Genomic DNA, 18,964 nt, shown 5'->3' with positions numbered 1-18,964 from the left:
GCCTGTGGGCCTGGCACGTGGTCAAGCAGCCAGGAGGAGGCTGCTCTGTCCAGCGTGGCAGCGGTGGAGCCCTCTCGCTGGCAGAGTTGCCCCAGGGCTCAGAAAGTCAGGCTTCCAGAAGAATCACATTCATTTAGGGTGACTTGAATTCAGAGAAAATACTTGAAATTGTCTGAAATTTACTTTTTCATCATCTTTACATTTTGATTCTAATTCTGCCAGTTGCAGTCATGGTGGAGAGACGGGTGTCCTTCTGCACCTGGCAGCCCCGGAAGCCCTGGAGCAGCTGCAGCAGGACCCCGCCCCCACCCTCCCCTTCCTGAGGCCGAGCCTCTGCAGCTCCTTTCACGGCTCCTGACAGGAGAGGTGGGCATCACTTGGAGCAGCAGTTTCCCGGGTAGGAGCCGGGTCTGGAGGAGAGGACCCTGCGTGGCAGAACCTGGTGGGTGCAGTCCAGACGGTTGCCCAACCCCTCCCCGAAGACACTGTGAACCTGGTCAGTCTTGCTGGTCCCACTAAGCCCCTCCCCACCACGGCCATCTGGAGCTCCCCTCTGCCGGCGGGAAGGCACACTTTCATCCGTGGAAGCGGTTGGTCATGTGGATGGTGGCCGACAAGCACGGGCAGCCCGTTGGTCCCAGTCCGGACTCACATTTTTGGTTAGGGAGCTGTCCGTGTCTCTGGGAGGCAGGCAGGAGGGAGCACAACCCCCAGCCTGGGCTTGTTAGGACACAGGCTTCCTAACCTCTGTTCTCACACCTTCCCCAGTGCGCTGGAGCGACTTCTGCTTTCTGTTCCCTCCCAACTACATTCTTGTTATAAATGGTCCTGCAGATACCCTTCGGGGTGGGGGTGTCTGCCCAGTCCCCTAGACCTGCCCCTAGCTGGTCTCACACCCAGGCCACACCCCTGCCTTGGCCTGGGCCCCAGTCGATTGGATCAGCAAAGATCTCTTTAGAGACTGGAACTGGTATCTGGATTCAGCTAGTCTGTCTCAGCATACAGCATGGCTGGCACTGAGATGCCCATGAAGCCTTGGCTAATGAGGGACCTGTCATCCATCCCACGAGCACAGAAGCAGGGAGAGACAACCTTCAGGGAAAGAAGATTGTGAGAACTGAACAGAGGGACAGAGAAGTGGCACCAGGAGGCTCCCCAGGCACCAGCTTAGACCTACAGGAGCCCAGCTTCCTCTGGGTTCAAAACAGATGCCAGAGTCTCCCGATAAATTCCTCTTTTGTTCTGAGCCATCCAGAGGGGACAGAGGCCAACTTGGGGAATCTAAGACCATAAGTAATTCCCACTTCTAACTAGTTTTATGCAATGGTGGTATTTGTCCTCCCGGGAAAGTACAGAGAGGTGACCCACCCTCTTCCATAGAAAAATCTGCAGATTTTTGGCCTAGTTGACTGGCCTTCCTTGTCTTACTTCACCCCCAGAAACCCTGAGAACCACCTGCTAGGTCTTCAGGTTCCTGCTGCCACTTGAAGGGCTTTTGAAGTGCGTTGAACTTGCTGGAACAAGTCCTCTGTTAAGCCTGATAACTGGCTGGTCAGCACTGAGGTAAAGCCTGGAAGCGGTGGTGATTTCCTCAGATAGAAACCCAATTATACTGGCTACAGTTATCGGTGATTTGATTTAAATAATTATGTTTATTTTTAAAAGAGGACCCCAGTCTCCCCTCTTTTACACTCTGCCCTGCTACTCATCCTTTCATCAATAGTTAATCCATGTGTCTTTTTAAAAAATTATTTGCTTATTTAATGTATTTTTAAAATTTACTTGGAGGGGGGAGTAATTAGGTTTATTCATTTGTCTATTTTACTGGAGGTGCTGGGGTTGAACCCAGGACCTCACGCACGCTAGCCACACACTCCACCACTGAGCTACGCCCTCCCCCTTTAGTCCATGTGTTCTTAAAGCTTGTTTCTTCGAGGACAAAACTGAGTTTAAATGTCAGAAAATGGTCATCTTATCCTTGGGCCGGAGGCACCTGAGCCGCTTAATTTCTGAAAATGGAAGTGCTTGCTGTCAAATGGCACCGAGGCAGGAAGCAGTGACAACAGCTGGTTCAGCCTTCATGGTGGCCGGGCTGGGGAGGGGACAGAGCTGGGCCCAGGGTCTGACTCTTGGTCCGGGAACGTCCCCCTCTGCCGGCACCCCGGTGTCTGTGGTGCCTGGGTGAAGCACCCGAGGTGTTTCACGGGCGGCGGCTCGCCTTCTTCCACAGACATCACAGTAGACGTCTTGGTGTCAAAGGCATGACAGAAGGTCTGAAGGTCTTCAGTCGGAGACCAGCTGCTGCTTTCCTTGGGGTGATGAGGTCAGTGAAGCTTCTGCTCCTCAGCAGGGCTAACGGTGGTCTGGGGAGGTGGGGAGGGGCCTGCCGCTGGGGCTGTGGCGTCCTGCCCTCCTGCCCTGGTCCACCAGCTGCTACAAGCTGTTTCCCCTGCTCCAAGAGCTCCCAGGACCCTTTTAATCTGGTTCCTGAAGACTTCCCAAATCCTACCTGCTCACCACCACACCCATCCCAGCCCTGGCCGTGCCTTCCTTCTTCCCGACCTGTTCCTGTACCACTGGCCCCCCTGCAGGGAAAACGCAGATTTCCCCTGAAGCTAAAGGGCTGAGGTCCAGAGGCCCCACCTGCCCAAGGCCCTGGGAAGACACTAGTCATTTCTCTTTGAAGTTTTACCCTCTTTTCTTTTTGATCAGTGATCCCCACCCCCCCCATGCCAAATCACGTCAGTTTCAGGGTCTGCCTCGGTCTGTATCTTTTTCTTCTTTGCACAATGCTTCCTGTTCACATGTTCTCTCTGCCGGATGTCTCCTGAGGGTGGTCGTTGAGCCACCAGAGTGGGGGACGCCAAAGGCGGAACCCCAGCGCCTCCTGTGTTCAACCAGGGCAACTCCTCCTGGGCGTGTTTAATATGTTGTGCTCTCGCTTGAAGAAGTGTCCTGGAACTCTAAGAAACTGTGAAAACCCTGGTAGGCCATGGCTGGTGGCTTGAACGTTAAGGTCAAAAGCTAATACGTGTGACGTGATATTTTGGTCGTGAGCATGGGGTAACAGTTTGCTGTGACACTAATTTGAAAAGATATCAGTGACTTGGACAGTGAGTCAGCACAACTCTTCCCAAGTCAGCGCAGCCTCTGGGGTGAAACATGCAGGTAAGTAGAGTGCGTGGTCCGTAAGGTGCTGCTTTTCCTTCTTTGTGTGTGAGTGTAGGGACCTGGCATGTTGATGAAGCCATGAGACTTTTACTCAGACCACAGAGCATTCGGACAGAGATGAGCTGGACCTGGGAAGACAGGCGACAGGAGCGTCTGGGAGAGAGCTGGACCGTGTCAGCAGTTGGCAGGTCTCCCGAGAGCTGTGCACAGACAGGGATTCAACATGGAGCTGCACTGGGGCCCTTCCACAGACACTATACGTACATTAGTTTTCCCTCCCGAGAATGACCATGGCCTAGAGAACCTTTCCGTCAGAAAAGGGGATATTCAGTAGTGACAAAGAGGTGTCCAAAGACCATGTCCAAGTGTTTCAGCACAAACTGAAAACTAGTTACCAGACAACAGGACAACAGAAAGATGGTTGAGGGTCACAACAAATCAGCAGGTGAACCAGCAGCAGTGGTGACTGTAGAAAGGAGCGGCAGAGCGCCATTCACGGGAGACGGCCAAAGCCAGTCTCCCTCTCAGCGTGACGCAGGCTTGTTTCCATGTCTGGGGGAGCTGTGGGGCGGCTGGTGCCCCCAGGCACCTGGGTCTCCTCCCCCCTCAAGCCTCAGCAGACTGCAGGAGATGCGCGCAGGGAGGGTGGACCTGTCACCGCAGAGAAAGGGAGGTCGAGGTGCGGGCAGGCTCTGAAGGTAGGAAGGGATGGAAGGTGTGCAAGGGCTGGGGAGGCAACAGTGGAAGCTGATGTCATCATGTAGGAGGGACCCTGCCGAGGTCCTGAGGTGTGGGTGTCACTGGGTTCTGCCTGCCCCTCTGCTTCCCTGGCCTCCCTCTCCCCTCCCCACCCGGCAGACACCGAGGGCTCTTCTTCAAAGACCTTGAATCAACAGCCTGGGTTGGGCCACAGCTCCTAGCACGTGTCTGGGGCCCCAGAGTAAAAGCTTCCTCATTCTGGTTTGGGTTGGGGCATGTTGCGGGGGAAGGAGTGGGTAATTGCCAGCTCACTGCCCGCCAGTTCCTCACCGTCCATCTAAAGAGAGCACAGCCAGCAGAGCCCAGCTGTGGACACGAGCTCCCAGCTTACATTCCCACTCAGAGACGCCGGGGGAACCCACAGCAGAATGAGCCTGACTTCCCTCTAAGAGGACCCCAGTATCCCCAGACTTCCAGAAGAACGTCAGGGGAGTACAATGAAGGTCCACAAAGACAGGGACCTCGGGGCAAACGGCTAAGTAAAAACAAGAGAAAGTCAAACTGAAAGTCCAATTGTCGTCCTCAGAAACATTCTAGAAAACACTGCATGCTCGTAACAGGCAGAGTAGGAAAGAAATTAAAATCTGATTCCTGAACCTAAAATCCCAGGGAAGAGATGACGCTAGAGCCAGTGTGTCTTCCAGGACGCAGCTCAATGTGGACAGGTGGGGACGTACCTGAGGAGAGGTCACCAGGCTCAGGAGTAAGACGTCTCACCACTAGGACTTCAGAGAGAAAGAGAGAAGGGTGAGTAACACTAGGACGTAACAGGAGAACTTCCAATGCAGAAAGAAGACGTGACTCAGGAGACTGACCCCTCTGAGGGCTGAGGAAGTCCGGACGAGGCCAGAGGGAACTTCAGGACATCAGATGAGGAACCAAGACGGCCTCAGACCCGTCAGCAAGGGTTCAGAGGACACTGGGGCAATAGAGACTTCAGGGGTGAAACGGCAGAGTGGAGACCATACTCACCCCTCTTCTGGGAACCAAGACCAACAAAGAAAAGGAGAAGGAGAAACACACTCCACCTCCAGCAAAGCTAGGAGACCACGTGGACAGGAGAGCTGGCGTGGGGGACATCCCGAGAGGCTGCAGGTCACAAAGCTTCAGACTGTGTCACACCCAGGGGGAGAGCAGAGTGTGGGTCCCTGGCCTCACCTGGCATGAAAAAGAATGGTTGGAGCCACCAAATAGGACCTCGCACTGTGCAGGTCCTCATGACGCCTGGGGCCGAGGTGGTCCCCCACGTACAGCCCTGCCTCCTGGCAGACCCTGGCCCCCGACAGAACCCTCCCCCCCAAGGCAGACCCTGGCCCCTGATGGAGCCTCCCATAAACAGCTGGTCCTGGGAGGACTCGCCACACTGGAGGTGAGGTATAAACAAAGGCAACCAGTGCCGAGTCTCAACAAAGACAGAGTGAGAATAAAACATATAAAATGAAGGGAAAGGAGCAAGTAAAACACAGCAGAAGGAGCAGAAAAAAGAGCCACGAAGGAAGTGAAAACTGAGCAGACTCACCTCCTGGAACAAAACCGTCACCTTCCATGTGAGAAACAGCACATCCAAAGTGCATAGTGAAAGGGGCCCCTCAAATCCAGCGTCTCCACCGCGTGAGGCAGTGCTAACTCCAAGAGCAGGGTTTGCACAGTCTCACACATTTTGTAAGCTTATGGCATTTAATTTTTAATAAAGCTTCTGTTTAACTACCAGCGGGCAAAACTCCTGAAAGCATAGTGTGATCCCACAAGCCGGTGCCTCCTGGATCCCCGGGGCCCAGTCGCTGCTGAAGGTCCTGAAATCAATCTCAAAATTACAAATGAAGCTAGAACAGCCAGCACTGTTTTAGAACACGCTGGGTCTAGCCAGGGCTGGTGTTTGTGTAAGGGACTTGGGTCATGACCTAAAGTGCAGTTATTTTGTGGGTCCTTCAACAAGAAGTTTGAACCCCTCTGGGACCCCTTTCTGGGTGACAACGGTTTGCGAATGGCTGTCAGGGGCCGCACGGCTGTTGACACAGCCAAACACTCCAAGAGGAGACAGAGGTCAGTTACCTGCTTCCTGAGGGAAATGCAGAGGAAGGAGGCCTGAGAGGTGGAAAGCTTCTGCAAAAGGGGACCCCCAGGAAGAGAGGGTGCAGCAGGGCTGGTCTTTCCCTGGGCTCCGGAGCACCCGGGGCAGGTCTGCCCTCAGGTGTGCAAGGCGGTAGCGGGAGACACTCTCATGATAACAAGGACGGTCCTCGCAGGATGAGGTGGGGTGACGCCCTTCCTGGGGCATCTCAGGTTCTCCACAGGAGAGGATGTGGGCCACCTGGGGCTGTGGCAAGAACCATAGGAGGGATCTGTGAGCCAGCATCTACCACCATCTTGTCCTTTAAAAAAATTATTTTGAGGTGACTGTAGATCACATGCAATTACAAGGAGTAAGACTGTGCAGCTCCCCATTTCTCCCAGCACTGAGGTGGTGCAGGACTGTAGAGATCACAAAACTGCAGAGACCCAGCCCCTTCCCCACCCCGATCGCACCAGTGTCACATGCACTCGTACGCGAGCATGTCTGGACCTGTGCAGTCCTGTCACACATGCAGACACGTGTGGCCACCACCACCATCAGGACACAGGACACTTCCACCCCTAGGGCCCCTCCTGCTGCCTTGTTACAGCCACTGCCTCCCCATCCTTGACCTCTGACAACCACTGTCCATTCTTTGTCTCTACAATTTGCCGTTTTAAGAGTGTCATGCAAATAGAACCCTGCGGTGGGTGTGACACACTCTCCTCCCACCTCGGGTCCGCAGCGCACCTGCATCGGAACTTTTTCCTGCTGAGTAGCTTGTTTGCCCTCTGCCTGTGGAAGGATGGGTGGAGTGCTGCTTCTGGTTTGGGGCTTTCGGTAAACACGTGGTTTCATGTGTGTAACGCCTTTTTCTTTTTCTTATTCTTTTTTTAAATTGAAGTATAGTCAGTTTACAATGTTGTGTTCATTTCTGGCGTACAACATCATGCTTCAGTCACACATGTACGTATGTATAGTCCTTTTCATATTCTTTTCCATTTAGATTATTATGAGATACTGAGTATAGTTCCCTGTGCTCTACAGTATAAACTTGTTGTTTATCTATTTTATATATAGTAGTTAGTATCTGCAAATCTCAAACTCCCCATTTATCCCTTCCCATCCCTCTTCCCCCCTGATAACCAAAGTTTGTTTTCTGTGTCTATGAGTATGTGTCTGTTTTGTAAATAAGTTCCTTTGTGTTTTATTTTTTCAGATTCCACATATGAGCGATCTCATATGGTATTTTTCTTTCTCTTTCTGGCTTACTTCACTTAGAATGCTGATCTCCAGGTCCATCCATGTTGATGCAAATGGCATTATTCTATTCTTTTTATGGCCAAATTAGTATTCCATTGTATAAATACACCACAATTTCTTTATCTCGTCCTCTGTAGGCTCACATTTAGGTTGTGGAACATCTTTTGAAGGAGATTTTCTCCCTCTAGAGGGGAGAAGGGGCCTGGAGTGGACATGGGCCTACTGTCACCTCGGATGACCAGAAGCCCCTTCTGCACTGCTGCAAGCTCACCCCACAGGGGAGGATAGACTCGCAGAGCGCTTGGGAGGGGTGGAGGCCTGGAGGGAGCGGCAGGGACTGTACCCTGAGATCCCAGGGCCAGAGTGGTGCCTGGCTTCACTGACTCCCCCAGCCCTGGTGCTGGTGTTGCTGGAGAGCCGGCATCTACCGGGTGCTGCGGGTGAGAGGAAAGGGCCCCACCCTTGCCCTGGGGAGTCAAGAAACCACCGGGAACTGACTGTTCTTAATTTGCCTAATGAGCCTGATTGCTGAACACAACACACCAATTCTGGGCCCCACAACACCCAGTGGGCAGGCACTGCTGTTTTCCTGTTTCGCAGACAGAGAAATCTAGACTTAATCTGGGGAGAAGAGTTATGTTCACACCAAACCATCTGGAAGGAATAGAAAGTAATAAGCCATGTGTCAGAGGCCAGACAGGTAATAAAAGCCAGTCATTTTCACACTCACAGTTAATCAGTGTGTGTGCAGGCCACAGACACTGTGCTGCTCCTGAGCCCGACCTGGTCTCTCTGCCGCCCTGGGGTCACCGGGCCTCCCTGCAGCACAGTCTGGCAGGTTTCCTCCTCTGCCAGCTGCCACCACCCGCTCCCTTCGGTGCCACCCACCTGCTAGGAGTCAGAGCAACGCGATCGTCGTGAAGGGGCGAGGTGGTGCTGGCCTGGCCAGGTGTCCCAAGGTGGCTCCTCGACTCCCAGGCCCAGCACAACCTCAGGCTTTCAGGTTCTCTTCAGTGCTGCCACTGTGTCTAGACCTTCAAGACCGAGTCCACTTCCAGGGCTTTCTCCTTGTCCATTCCAAGGTGAACTGTGGGTGGAGGAGCTGCGGAGGTCCTCAGCGTGGCATCCTAGGAGGTGCACCAGCCCCAAGGGTCCCATCTTCCCACGGTGGATGCAGGCCAGGTGCTCAGTAAAGGTCGTGCTAAGAAAATGAATTCCCAAACAGAGTAAATACTCAAACAAACCCTAGTGCCACTGTGTAAGACCATCTGTAAATACTAAGAAAATCTTGAAGGAAATACAATATAGTGGTGGGCACTCTGGTATCATTTTTGCCCCTTTCAAGTTTCTTCACTATTACGTTGCTTCTCTCGAACTACTGTTTCACAAAAGCAGCAGCTCCTACTGGCCCTTGATAAAATCTGTTTGGCTTGGTTTGAACGATTTGAAGAGCAGTTTGGGACAGTCGCTGCATTCATCACTGGGTCTCCAGAGCCCAGCTCCCTGCACAAGAAGCATCTGTGGTCAAAGGCCAAGTTTCCTGAGTCCTGGGTTTTCTCCTCTGGAGCCTGTGTTGTGGTTCTGCTGTGAGGGTGCACTGACAGCAAATCCCCATCCCAAATGATGAATCAGGTGCCCCTCCTGTTGACTCCTCTGGGATGCTTTGATGGAGATTTTAGAAGAAAAGCACATGTCATCTGGCCACGGCTAAGAAGACTGGATCTGGAGCCCAGTTAATTGCTGGTTTCAGAAGTGTCTTCAAAAAGCTCCTTGATACTTGGCTAATCATGGTCACAAACAACAAGTTAAACTTTATCATGACAAAAACATAGACATTTTGGGTGAACATGCTTCACAATAAGCAATCGAGGCATCACAAATCTACCTAACAGTACATCCACCATATGTCTGAGGTTATATTCAACTATTAACTCAAACTGACAGATGTATTGATATCAACAAACAGCAGACAAACCGTTAAGGGTTTCTACCAGCGAACGGAGGCCAGGCTTGGGCTGGGGCAGCGACCCCTGAAGCTCACTGGCTTGAGCTGGGACCTCCTTTCTCCAGCAGCACAGAACAGCCGGGCTTCGAGCATCCAGCAAACCTCAGCGCAGATGCCCCTCTCTTCCGCTTTTCTCCTCGATGTGACCCAAACAATGAACACCGGAGAGAGATTATTCAAGGGTGTCACTACTCCTTTCTCTGGATTCTCCTACCAGGTCACGAGAGCTATGTCACCTGGCTCCTACAGGGTCACTTATTTACCTGAGTGTCCAGCCGGTCTGGCGCAGCGCTGTCTCAGGATTAGGTCTCACTCTGACCTGTAGATGTTGTTGGCTCTCTAGCTGCAGGTGCCAAGGAGACCTCCTTATTGTCACACTTTGCTTTAAATGGTGATCTTTTCTTTGCCTTGCCCTCAGCAAGAGCCACCTGATTCCATAGTCCAGATAATTCGTGCTTTTCCCAACTGCTCCAGTGTCTGACACACGGCCCCTCACTCTGTTTCCTGCCCTCTACCTACCAGTTCTGCTCCAGCTCAGCACTGCTCAGCCGGGAGGGGCTGCTGCGCCACCATTTGGCAGCCAGCTCTCAAACCCCACCCCAGAGGCAGCTCCCCGATCACCTGGCCCCTCCTGTCTTATGCAGGATCTCTCTGGAAACAGATTCTGGAGCTGCAATCTGTGTGTGGGAGTTTATTGCATGTACTCTCAGAAGGAAAATCAGTGCACAGGTGAGGGGACGGGTTGGGCAGAGAAGCAGCCTGACAACAGTGCAGCTGCTACTGGGGCTCCAGCCAGTGCTCCAAGAAGCTCAGGAGCTGGGGCTGCTGTTCAGTTGTCCTGATGCAAGCACAGCCTTGGGCGTAAGGAGGGTTGGCTCTGGAGGACAATTGGCACTCCCTTCAGGAGTCTCTGAGGTTGGCAGTCAGAGGCAGCCACACTGGGGGTGGGCCATGGGGAAACTGCTTTCCTAACCTCCGTGTTGAACCACTGGCAAACGCCTAGTATGAAGATCTTGAAAAGAGAAACTCAAGCAGGTGATTGTGGACCTGAAAGGAGGCTCAAGCAGTCAGGGTAAAGAATGGTCATCCAGCTTTTTCAGCGTGCACTTAAGCACTCTTTTAGGAAGTGAGGGAAAGCAGGGACCAAAAAAGGCCTCGCTGTTTAAGAAGCGTGTGTTCTGGTCTATGCAGGTGTGGTGTCGTGCGCTGTGAAGACAGAGGAGAGGGAAGTGGACAGGAAGTCAGGAGACACAGAAAATGAGGTGAGGAGGGTGGCCTGGGGGTCGCAAGGGCAGACAGGAGTGCACTTGGCTTGTGCGAGGTTGCGAAGCCAGAGTGGCCCGAGGCCAGGGGACAGCAGAGGGCAGGAGGGGGGTGGCAGGGATGGGGAGCTGTGGAGCCTAATCAGGGTCTCACCGGCCCCGCTCTCCTCCAGACCCCAGGTCACCCCTGCAGTTGGTCAGCTGCAGACCTAGTCTGAGGGGGCTGAGTTGGGCCAGGGAATTCTTTTCTTTTGATGCCTTTAGATTTGAATTTCTTAAAATCATGTGCATGCCTCTCTTGTCCCGCACCCCCGCCCTGGTGTTGGGCTCCCGCCTGGTCCCTTCATCACCCCTCATCCCGTTCACTCCCCGCCACCTCCCCCTCACCCCAGCCTGGTCTTTCCCCAGCTACCCCCACCTGGTCCCCTCCTGGCGCCCTCCACGCGGTCACAAGCCTCGCCCAGGACCCCCAGCCCGCCTCGCCGGATCATCCCAGCGGGCGAGCCATCCTGGCGGGGTCCCTTTATCCCACGTCTGAGACAGACCTTGCCCCTCTGCGGGCCTCGGCCAATGGGAATCTGGGGTTGGGATGCGGGCAGAGCCTTCTCGCTCCCCGTCCTCGCCCTCAGCCAATGCGCAGTTGGGGTCGCGCTATGGGCGGACCCACCACGTCCCCGCCCCTCTGCGGGCCTCGGGCAGCGGGAGCAGGGCAGGGGCGTGGGCGGAGCCTCCCCGCCCCCCCCGCCAGCGCTTTGACCAATGGGCGGGCGCGTGGGCGGGGCCGGGGCGGAGGCGCCGCGGACGGGCGGGCGCGGAGCTGGGCGCCGAGCGCCGGGACTGCGCCGCCGCTCGGGCTCCGGCTGCTCCGCGGGGCTCGGCGCGCGAATTCCCGGCCGACCCAGCATGGCGGTGGAGGAAGAGGGGCTCCGTGTCTTCCAGAGCGTGAAGATCAAAATCGGTGAGCTCCCGGGAGCCGGTTAGGGCAGCGGGGTCTTATCCGGGGCTCGTGGCTGGCGACCCCAGGTCCCAGACCCCTTTGCTGGGGGCTCCGGCCCAGGGGCCTTCTGGCGATACGCGCTCTCGGGCCGCGGCCCCCTGCCCACCTCCCGTGGACGGCCAAACGCGGCCCCCTCCCCACCTCCCGGGGACGACCAACCGCGGCCCCCTCCCCACCTCTTGGGAGATGCCCGGCTACGGCCCCCTCCTTACCTCCAGGGAGATGCCCGGCCAGGGCCCCCTCCCCACCTACCCTCAGGACGGGCTGGGTCGGGCCGGGCCGGCGACTCTGGGGGACGCAGCTTCCAGCATTGCCTCTGCGCCACTAGTGGCCGCAGGCCCGCGGAGGTGGGGTCGCCTGCACCAAGGGGAGGTGCGGTGTAGGACGCGGGTCCCGTCCCCGCTGGGAGTGCGTATCTGCGTGTGCACGACCACGTGCCGGGACTCTCCCGACGTGTGCATTTCGGGTGCCCAAAACACCAACCTCGGGATTCTGCACCTTGAATTAGCGTGGCACCCAGAAACTTCCTTTCCTGGGACCGTTTAAGCTCTTTGACATGTTCCCAGGTGCGAGGGGCCAAAACTGGACGCTGACTGGTGCCTGTGTGTGCACACGACTGTGTATGTGGATGTGTGTGCATATCTGTGTTCTTGTGTTTGTGTGTATATGTCTGCAGGGGAGTACGTGGAGCGCTCTGGCCCAGGGCTCCCTCAGGGCCAGAGCCACCCCTCCCCCTTCCATTGAGAACTGGCTGCAGGAGTTTTGGCCACCAGGGCCTGCCATTCAGGTCATGTCCCCAGAGCAGTTTGCCTTTCTCACTGGACCCAAGAGCTGGGGGAGGGAAGTGCAGACTCTGGAGTGGGCTGGAAGGCTATATCTAGACTTCCTGGGTTTATCTGAAGAGACTTGCTTCTTCCCAGTTCTGTTTTGTCTTGGGAGGGTGATGTGCAAGTTTTTCCCCCCAAAACAGATGAGTGCCTGGAGTGACTGTCACACATTGATGCCATAAATGTGCTGGTGGGAGAGGGCTCCTGAGGACCCCGAGTGCTGTCTGCTTATCTCCCTGTCCCCCCTGGGTGCCTCACACTCGCATCTGTCCCCGTGTGGAGAGGGGCGGCCAGAAACAGAGCCAGGCACCCAGTGACTGCTGAAGTGTCAGTTGTCGATGACATCTGATGCTGCTTGAGGAATTCCAGCCACCCCAAATCAGCATGTTGTTTCCTGTCTGCTTTATTTTGGTTTGTGGATCATCGCTGAGACGCTGTTGATATTTGGCCCAGAAGCACTGCAGATAGGATGTGGCAGCAGCGGCCGGAGGAGCCTGCCTGGAGAGGGTTCTCTTGTTTACTTGCTTGACATCTGCTGTCACTTTCATACTGAGAGGTTCAGCATTGCACCCCACCTGGAGTGGTGGCAGGGAAAGTGCCTCTCAATGTCAGGGCCCACTGACCACGGGGGGAATGTCACCCAGAGGATCTGAGGTGCTTCCTCAGTCATGGGGCAGGAAGGGGTGGGGACAGCCAGGCTCCTGGGTGCAGCTGGCAGGAATGGGTCTGCGGCCCTTGGGATTCGGGCTCTCCACGGCCAGCCTCAAACTCAATTCAGGGAGGGTTCTGGACCGTGCACTGACGGGTCAGGTGTGGAAGGAAGGGGTTTGAAGATGCTGCTTGGTTAGACGTTCTCTCTTTTGTGCTTCACTTTAAACAAGTGAGAGGAACACCCAGCTCAGCTGAGGATTAGTGCAGTGACCGAACATCTGCTGTGTCTTACCCCATGTGGAAACTGGGTATTATTAGAACCTCAGAGCACCCCCCGCCCCCGCCGTTTGGGGGCTGTAGCGGTGAGGACGGGCAGAAAAGCCTGTGCACCAATGGTCCAAGTCCCTGGACGTGGTTCCAGCTCTGAGAAGCCCGTTTTCCCTGCTCTCTGAGGGTCTTCACTGGCAGTGCTGGGCTGCAGGAGGGAGACATTTGCATGCAACCTCTGCATCCAGGGCGCACAGGCAGCAAGGGCTTACCCACAGCACAGGCTGGGCATCGTCCTGTGTCTGAGCAAAGAAACGGTCAAGGCTGTGATGCTGACTTAGAGCCTGGGCTGGAGACCCAGATGTGAATTGTAGGGGCTGGCTTGGGGCTTAGTCTTGTTCTATGGTTAGTACAAAGAGATGATGGGGGTCCCCGGCATGGTGGGGGTGCCTTGAGCTCTCCATTTCTTTCCTTAGTCCTCTGCTATGGCCAGTGTCAGCCCTGACTTGCCTGAGTGCCCTGGCCTTGAAGGCATGGCGAAGAGGAGGAGGGGCAGATGTGCAGGAATCACAGGCGCCCTCGCTCCCCTTGCCCCAGAGACCCCGGCCTGGCCGCCCATTCATCTCTGAGCCTCGTCTCCAGGCTTGCTGGCTGCGTGCCCTGTCGCTGCTGCTGGGCTGCTGGCCGGGTGACCCAGGGCCAGCGTCCTCCCCTTTCATGGCCTCATTTTTCCATTTGCAAAATGCCGGCAGTTATTGTCTGCGGCATCCGGTGGGAGCTGGGAGCTCACGAGACAGTGCTGTTCAGGCTTACTTAGCGCCCGCCCCCTCACTTTCAGAAAAAGACAAAGAGAAAAATTCCCCCTAAAGTGAGAACAGTCAGCGATGCCGCTGTGTTTGTTGCTGAGGGAAAACGCAGAGCATTCTGGGGGGTCGTTCTCGGGGTGCTGGAGAGTTTTTCAGGAGTGGGGGCCTTGGCCTCAGTCCTTAAATGGTTTAGGACATAAGATGGTGCTTGTTTGCTGAGAGCTAACGGGAGAATGGGGAGAATCTCTTCCTTTTCCCTCTTTCCCTTTCTTTTCCCTGCCACCTTTTGCAAATGAGATAATACAGAAGAAAGTGCCAAATGAAATAAGATTTTCTTATTGCAACTGTTCTGAGTCCTTGTCCTGAAGAGCCTGTGTCTTCCCGCACTTAAATTGTGCCGTTATGTTGGACGGCTCTGCACACCCGAGAATCCTCGCCGAGGTCTATCTTTGGTAACAGCGGTGTCTCACGCCCTGTAAGACTGAGCATGCTTCCTCTGGGCTGATTGAGGAAGTGTGCTCCTCCGACTTTCCATGAGTCAGGGCTTCAGCCCTGGGGGCGCAGCCACTTGAGGGTTTGTCGTGGCGACGGTGAAGACCCCGTGGTGGGGGCGCTGCTGCTCGGGGTCGTTTTGGGCCTGGCGCTGCTGTGGGCCCTGTGACGTGGCTTGGCTTCCCAGTGGTGTTCCTTTCTCCACGGCCCTTACGACTTGTTTTTGAAAGTGTCATCTGGGTAAACGTGTTAAGAGCAATACGCAAGGGTGTTTTTCTCAAGCTAGAAAAGAAAAAAGAAAATCCTGGCTTTGCCCTCAAGGTGAGAAAAGCCCCCTCCCTGGTCTGCGTGTGGGTCTCATAGTTGGGTTTGAGGGCAGGGTGGGCCTGCTCGGTGCCGCCGTGTGAGGCGAGCTTGCTGGTTCCCTGATGCCGACCTGCCTCCCTGGGCCCAGTGCAGCGGCCCCCAGGCTCCACGAGGCTCGGCACACGCTCCTGTGTGCCTCCTCTGTGAGATTAGAGCTCGCCCCCCGAGACGGTGATGCCCATTTTGATCCAGCCCGTGCGTACGTTCAGGCAGATGAGCCGCTGCAGCCTGCTGGTGCCCAGGCGGGACCCCGTGCCCGCCCTGCACCTCACTACAGGTGTCACCCCCCAGGGCAGGAGGTCCCTGGGGCAGGTGGAGCTGGTGGTGGCCAGGGGTTGCTAGTCTACACTCCTTTGGCTGATCAGCCTGGTGAAGAGGCCCCAGACCACTGGGGTGGGAGCTCAGGGTTCTGGGTCCACGCTGCTGCAAGTGTGGTTTTTACCCCAGTTTTCTGCGTGGGAAGCATTTGCCTGCCCATCGCAGGGTCTGTGAGGCTCAGGTGATGTGGTGGTCCCACCTAATAAGTTGAAATAGTTGTTGGTAACAGGGCTTCTTAGGGTTCATGGAGGCCACGCTCTGTGAACAGGAGGGTGACAGCAGTGACAGGGGCGTGTCTGCGTGTGCATGTGCGTGTGTGTCCACGTGTCCACATGCGTGTGCACATGTGTGTGTGAGATGGTGTGAGGGGGGCCGTGCTGGCCACACATGGATCTTGGCTTCGGGGGTTTTGTGTTCTCCTGGGCTCTCTGATGCTAAAATTACCCTGGATATTCTGTTAACGGAACTCAGCTCACGGTGCTATTTTTAACCCCAAGGCCTGCTGTGCAGCAGGCTCGGGCCCAGGCTGACTCCAGCCAGTCACTCCAGGTGTCACCTGGGAGGGGGTGTGCTGACCTTGGGGGCAGATCTTACACTCTGGTGCGCCTGTGTCACGTCGTTTCAGCTGAATTCTCACAAGTGCACAGCACTGATGTTGGGGAAGCGAGGGTCCTGGTGTGGCAGTGTCCGCCCGTAAGGGAGCTGGACACTCCCCCGCGTTGTGCAGGGCCTCCTCACCACTTCGGACTGTCCGTCCTCCTTTCTCCGTGAGCTTGGACAGGAGGCGGTCACTAGTGTGGGTGGGGGGACCTGGCTGCTGGCTGCTGTGGGTGGGCGGCAGGGAGCATCTGCGACAGGGCCGTCACCGACCATGGGTCCTGAGGCAGAAGCTGGAGAGGACAGGACTCGCGAAGATGTGGTCTTGAGCAGGACACAGACGTCCAGAGCCAATTCTCTGAGCAGGGCCACCTGCAAGCCCCACGGCCCTGGGCTTGTCAGGAAAAGGCATCAGGTAGGTGAGCAGAGCCGGGCCTTGTAGCCGGGTCATTTTGCTGGAAACAGCATTTGGCAAAAGATGTTTGGATTTTCATGTGTAAACACTCACCCCTCCTGAAGGCGTCTGGGGGTCAGAGCATCAGCGCCTCATGCTTCAGCCCCAGTGCACGGGCTTAGGAGGGAGGTGGACGTGTCTGCTGACAGTGGTAGCAGCTAACACTGGGGCCTGAGGTGTGCGGGTCACACTTGAAAGTGAGGGCGCTGGGAGTGGGTCCAGGCCTGTCCAGGCCGCGGACACGGGTGAGCCTCTGGGAGGACGAGCCCCTGGGAGGATGAGCCCCTGGGAGGACGAGCCCCTGGGAGCCCACTCCACAGAGGAGGTTGGGACCTAAGACTGAGTCCAGCCACTTTCCTCGCCAACTCTTCAACTCCAGACAGACGTCCTAAGCCCACTCTGCCTCTGTTTCTTCATTTGTCAAAGAGGAGAGTAAGACTGTTTTTGTGCAGCTCAGGGGACTCGAGTGAGCAAAGGCACATGGAGGTGTTACCACAGGTACAGTTTGAAGCTACTTGCTCTGTTAATCTTGTAACAAATGAGACCCAGCTGAGCAAGTCAGGAGAGCCTCGTGTGGCCTCTGCGGGGGTCCCAGTGTCAGACGGAGTAGGGGTCTGTGTCTGGCTGTCCTGATGTACAGGAATGTTCAAAGAGCAAAAATTGGAAACAAAGTAAATGCCACTTGAAGGGTGATTATGCTATGGAGCTTCCAGAGCCTGGAGTACAGTGCTGCTTTCGGAGAGAGCTGGAGCCTAGCCAGGCCAGGAAGTTCGTGGGGCCGACTGGAGAGAAAGCAGAGAGGCTGTCAGACCCCTGGGAGGGTGGGGGGCACAGACACATCTGCTGATGGGAAGGGAAGACTACACCTGCCGCTTGGACCCCGAGCTAGGGTGTGGAAAAGCTGTCAGAAGAGGGAAGGAAGCAGGTTAAAAATAAGTCTGCTTGAAAAAGCAGGACCGTCAGCACGGTGCGTGCGTGTGGAGTTACAGAGGTAGACAGGTACATGGAGAGGTGACGGTCACAAACTCTTAAGAAATGGAAAGAGCAACATTCTGCAGAAGCTGCCAAGGCCCAGAAAGATGAAACAGCTTTCCTTTCCCAAATTGCACAAGGCTCACCCTGTGCAGGAAAAGCGTGGGGTCCGGACTGAGTGAGTGAGTGATGGGCTGGGCACTGGGGCTGCTCAGGGCTAGGCCTGGAGCCAGCTCAGACCGCAGGCAGGTTGGGCTGTAGTGGTGTTCAGGAAGCTCTGACACAGATGAGAGTCGCACCATCCACACCGGTGACGTGCTTCTCCAAGTGTGAGGCAGCTTCCAAAATTAAGTTAACACGCGCGGACACTGGTATGCACGCACATCCTGTGAACATCCTTAGAAGAAAGCAGATGAGTGTCTCCGGATTCTGGCATGGCAGCTCCGAGGGCCGGAACCCAGGGGTGGCTCTGTACCGGGTGGGGCTCGCCCCCCTCGGCACCAGTGTCTGGGGAGCCACTGGTGTGAGTGTGTACTTTATCTTAGCTGGAACCAGTGGGTCAGTAAGGTGACTGTGAGATCACAGAAGAACCCCAGTTCTGTGAGTGTCTGTTTCCTTTGGCGTGCTTCTGCAGGGTGGGATCCCGGCCGGGCTCACTCTGTCCCGAAATCTGGCGGTGTTACTTTCAGTTTCGAGTGAGCTGGAAGTGGGCAGCAGGGATGTCAGCTTCCCAGTGACAGCCCCATTGGCGAGCGCTGCCTGTGGACCCCTGAGACCCACTGGGGGCCGGGAGGAGGCTGGACTGCACTCAGGGTTAGGGCAGTGCGCCCTGCCCTTCTCTCCACAGTCAGTCCAGGAGTGACCCGCAGCCCTGTTTTCCCCTCTTCACACCGCTTCTGTCCTGTATCTGAGTAGTGTCCCAAGTGTAAACAAGGATTCTACGTGGCCCCTTGGCCAGCGGGATAGAACCCCAAGATAAGCAGCGTCACCGTCTCTCTTGGACTCGGAGAGACTCAGAGCCTGGAGGCTCAGTCGCCCACTGCTTCCCTGGAAGGGCCGACCCCGTCCCTGCCCTGGAAACGGCCCTGTGCTCTGCGTGGCAGCGGCCGGTGCCCGCGGGTGTGTGCTGGTCTCCAGGTTCCCCGGCCGCCCTCTGGGGCTGACAGGATCCAGGACGGGCCGGGCTCCTGGGCCTCAGGGGTGTGCCCGAGGGCGGCACTGATGACTCGTGTCTTTCTTGGAGCTTCGTTTTGAACTCCATTGCGGGCCTGTCAGGGTGTTCTGTGTGTGGGGTGAGGCCTGTTCCCTGTCCCTGGTAAGGGGCCACACAGAGCAGCCCCTGGGGCCTATCTGGCTGAGCCCACCGCTGGTTGAGGACAGCTGCACGCACCTGGGATCTTCTCCAGCTCTGATTTGTGTTTTTTCTTCTGAGAAAAAAGATTTCATTTTCCTTTTTAGTTCTCATGGGAGGTACTGGAATGGCCAGTTTGTCTGATTTTCTGGACACTGCTTTCACGCTGCTGGTAGGTCTTTGCTTAGCGAACCGTGGACACCTGGGGGAGAAGTGGACACCCTGCAGGACGCGATCGTGTCAGAGTGCAGTGTGCAGGCAGAGTTAATACCTGGCCTCTCCTCTGAGGCTCAGAGGAGCCAGCTCACTTCTCCAAAGTCACACAGCAAGAGAATCTGTGACTGCCTCCATCA

General features: G+C 55.8%; 1 protein-coding gene and 1 long non-coding RNA gene across 5 annotated transcripts in view; one reads left to right on the top strand and one right to left on the bottom strand.

Moving 5' to 3' along the window:
• Window positions 1-1,633: 1,633 nt before the first annotated feature.
• On the bottom strand, window positions 1,634-4,882 carry LOC123616112 (uncharacterized). Its single transcript, XR_012511814.1, has 3 exons — window positions 4,746-4,882; window positions 4,608-4,655; window positions 1,634-3,822 (listed from the first exon to the last, which is right to left on the bottom strand). It is a non-coding gene; the product is annotated as an uncharacterized LOC123616112 (long non-coding RNA).
• A 6,434-nt stretch (window positions 4,883-11,316) lies between these two features.
• Window positions 11,317-18,964, top strand: part of RASA3 (RAS p21 protein activator 3) — a 78,180-nt gene continuing 70,532 nt past the window's right edge. For 2 of the 4 annotated variants that reach the window (XM_074378621.1, XM_074378619.1), the window contains exon 1: window positions 11,317-11,471. In XM_074378621.1, coding sequence (XP_074234722.1) covers window positions 11,417-11,471 — 55 coding nt within the window. In that variant the 5' untranslated portion in view covers window positions 11,317-11,416. Of the gene's footprint in view, window positions 11,472-14,617; window positions 14,875-18,964 lie in introns of those variants that run through there. The other 2 variants (XM_074378620.1, XM_074378623.1) reach the window with 2 other exon arrangements.

This window comes from Camelus bactrianus, chromosome 14 (assembly GCF_048773025.1).
Source record: "Camelus bactrianus isolate YW-2024 breed Bactrian camel chromosome 14, ASM4877302v1, whole genome shotgun sequence".
NCBI classification, from domain to species: domain Eukaryota; kingdom Metazoa; phylum Chordata; class Mammalia; order Artiodactyla; family Camelidae; genus Camelus; species Camelus bactrianus.
This window is presented reverse-complemented; position numbering and strand designations above follow the sequence as displayed.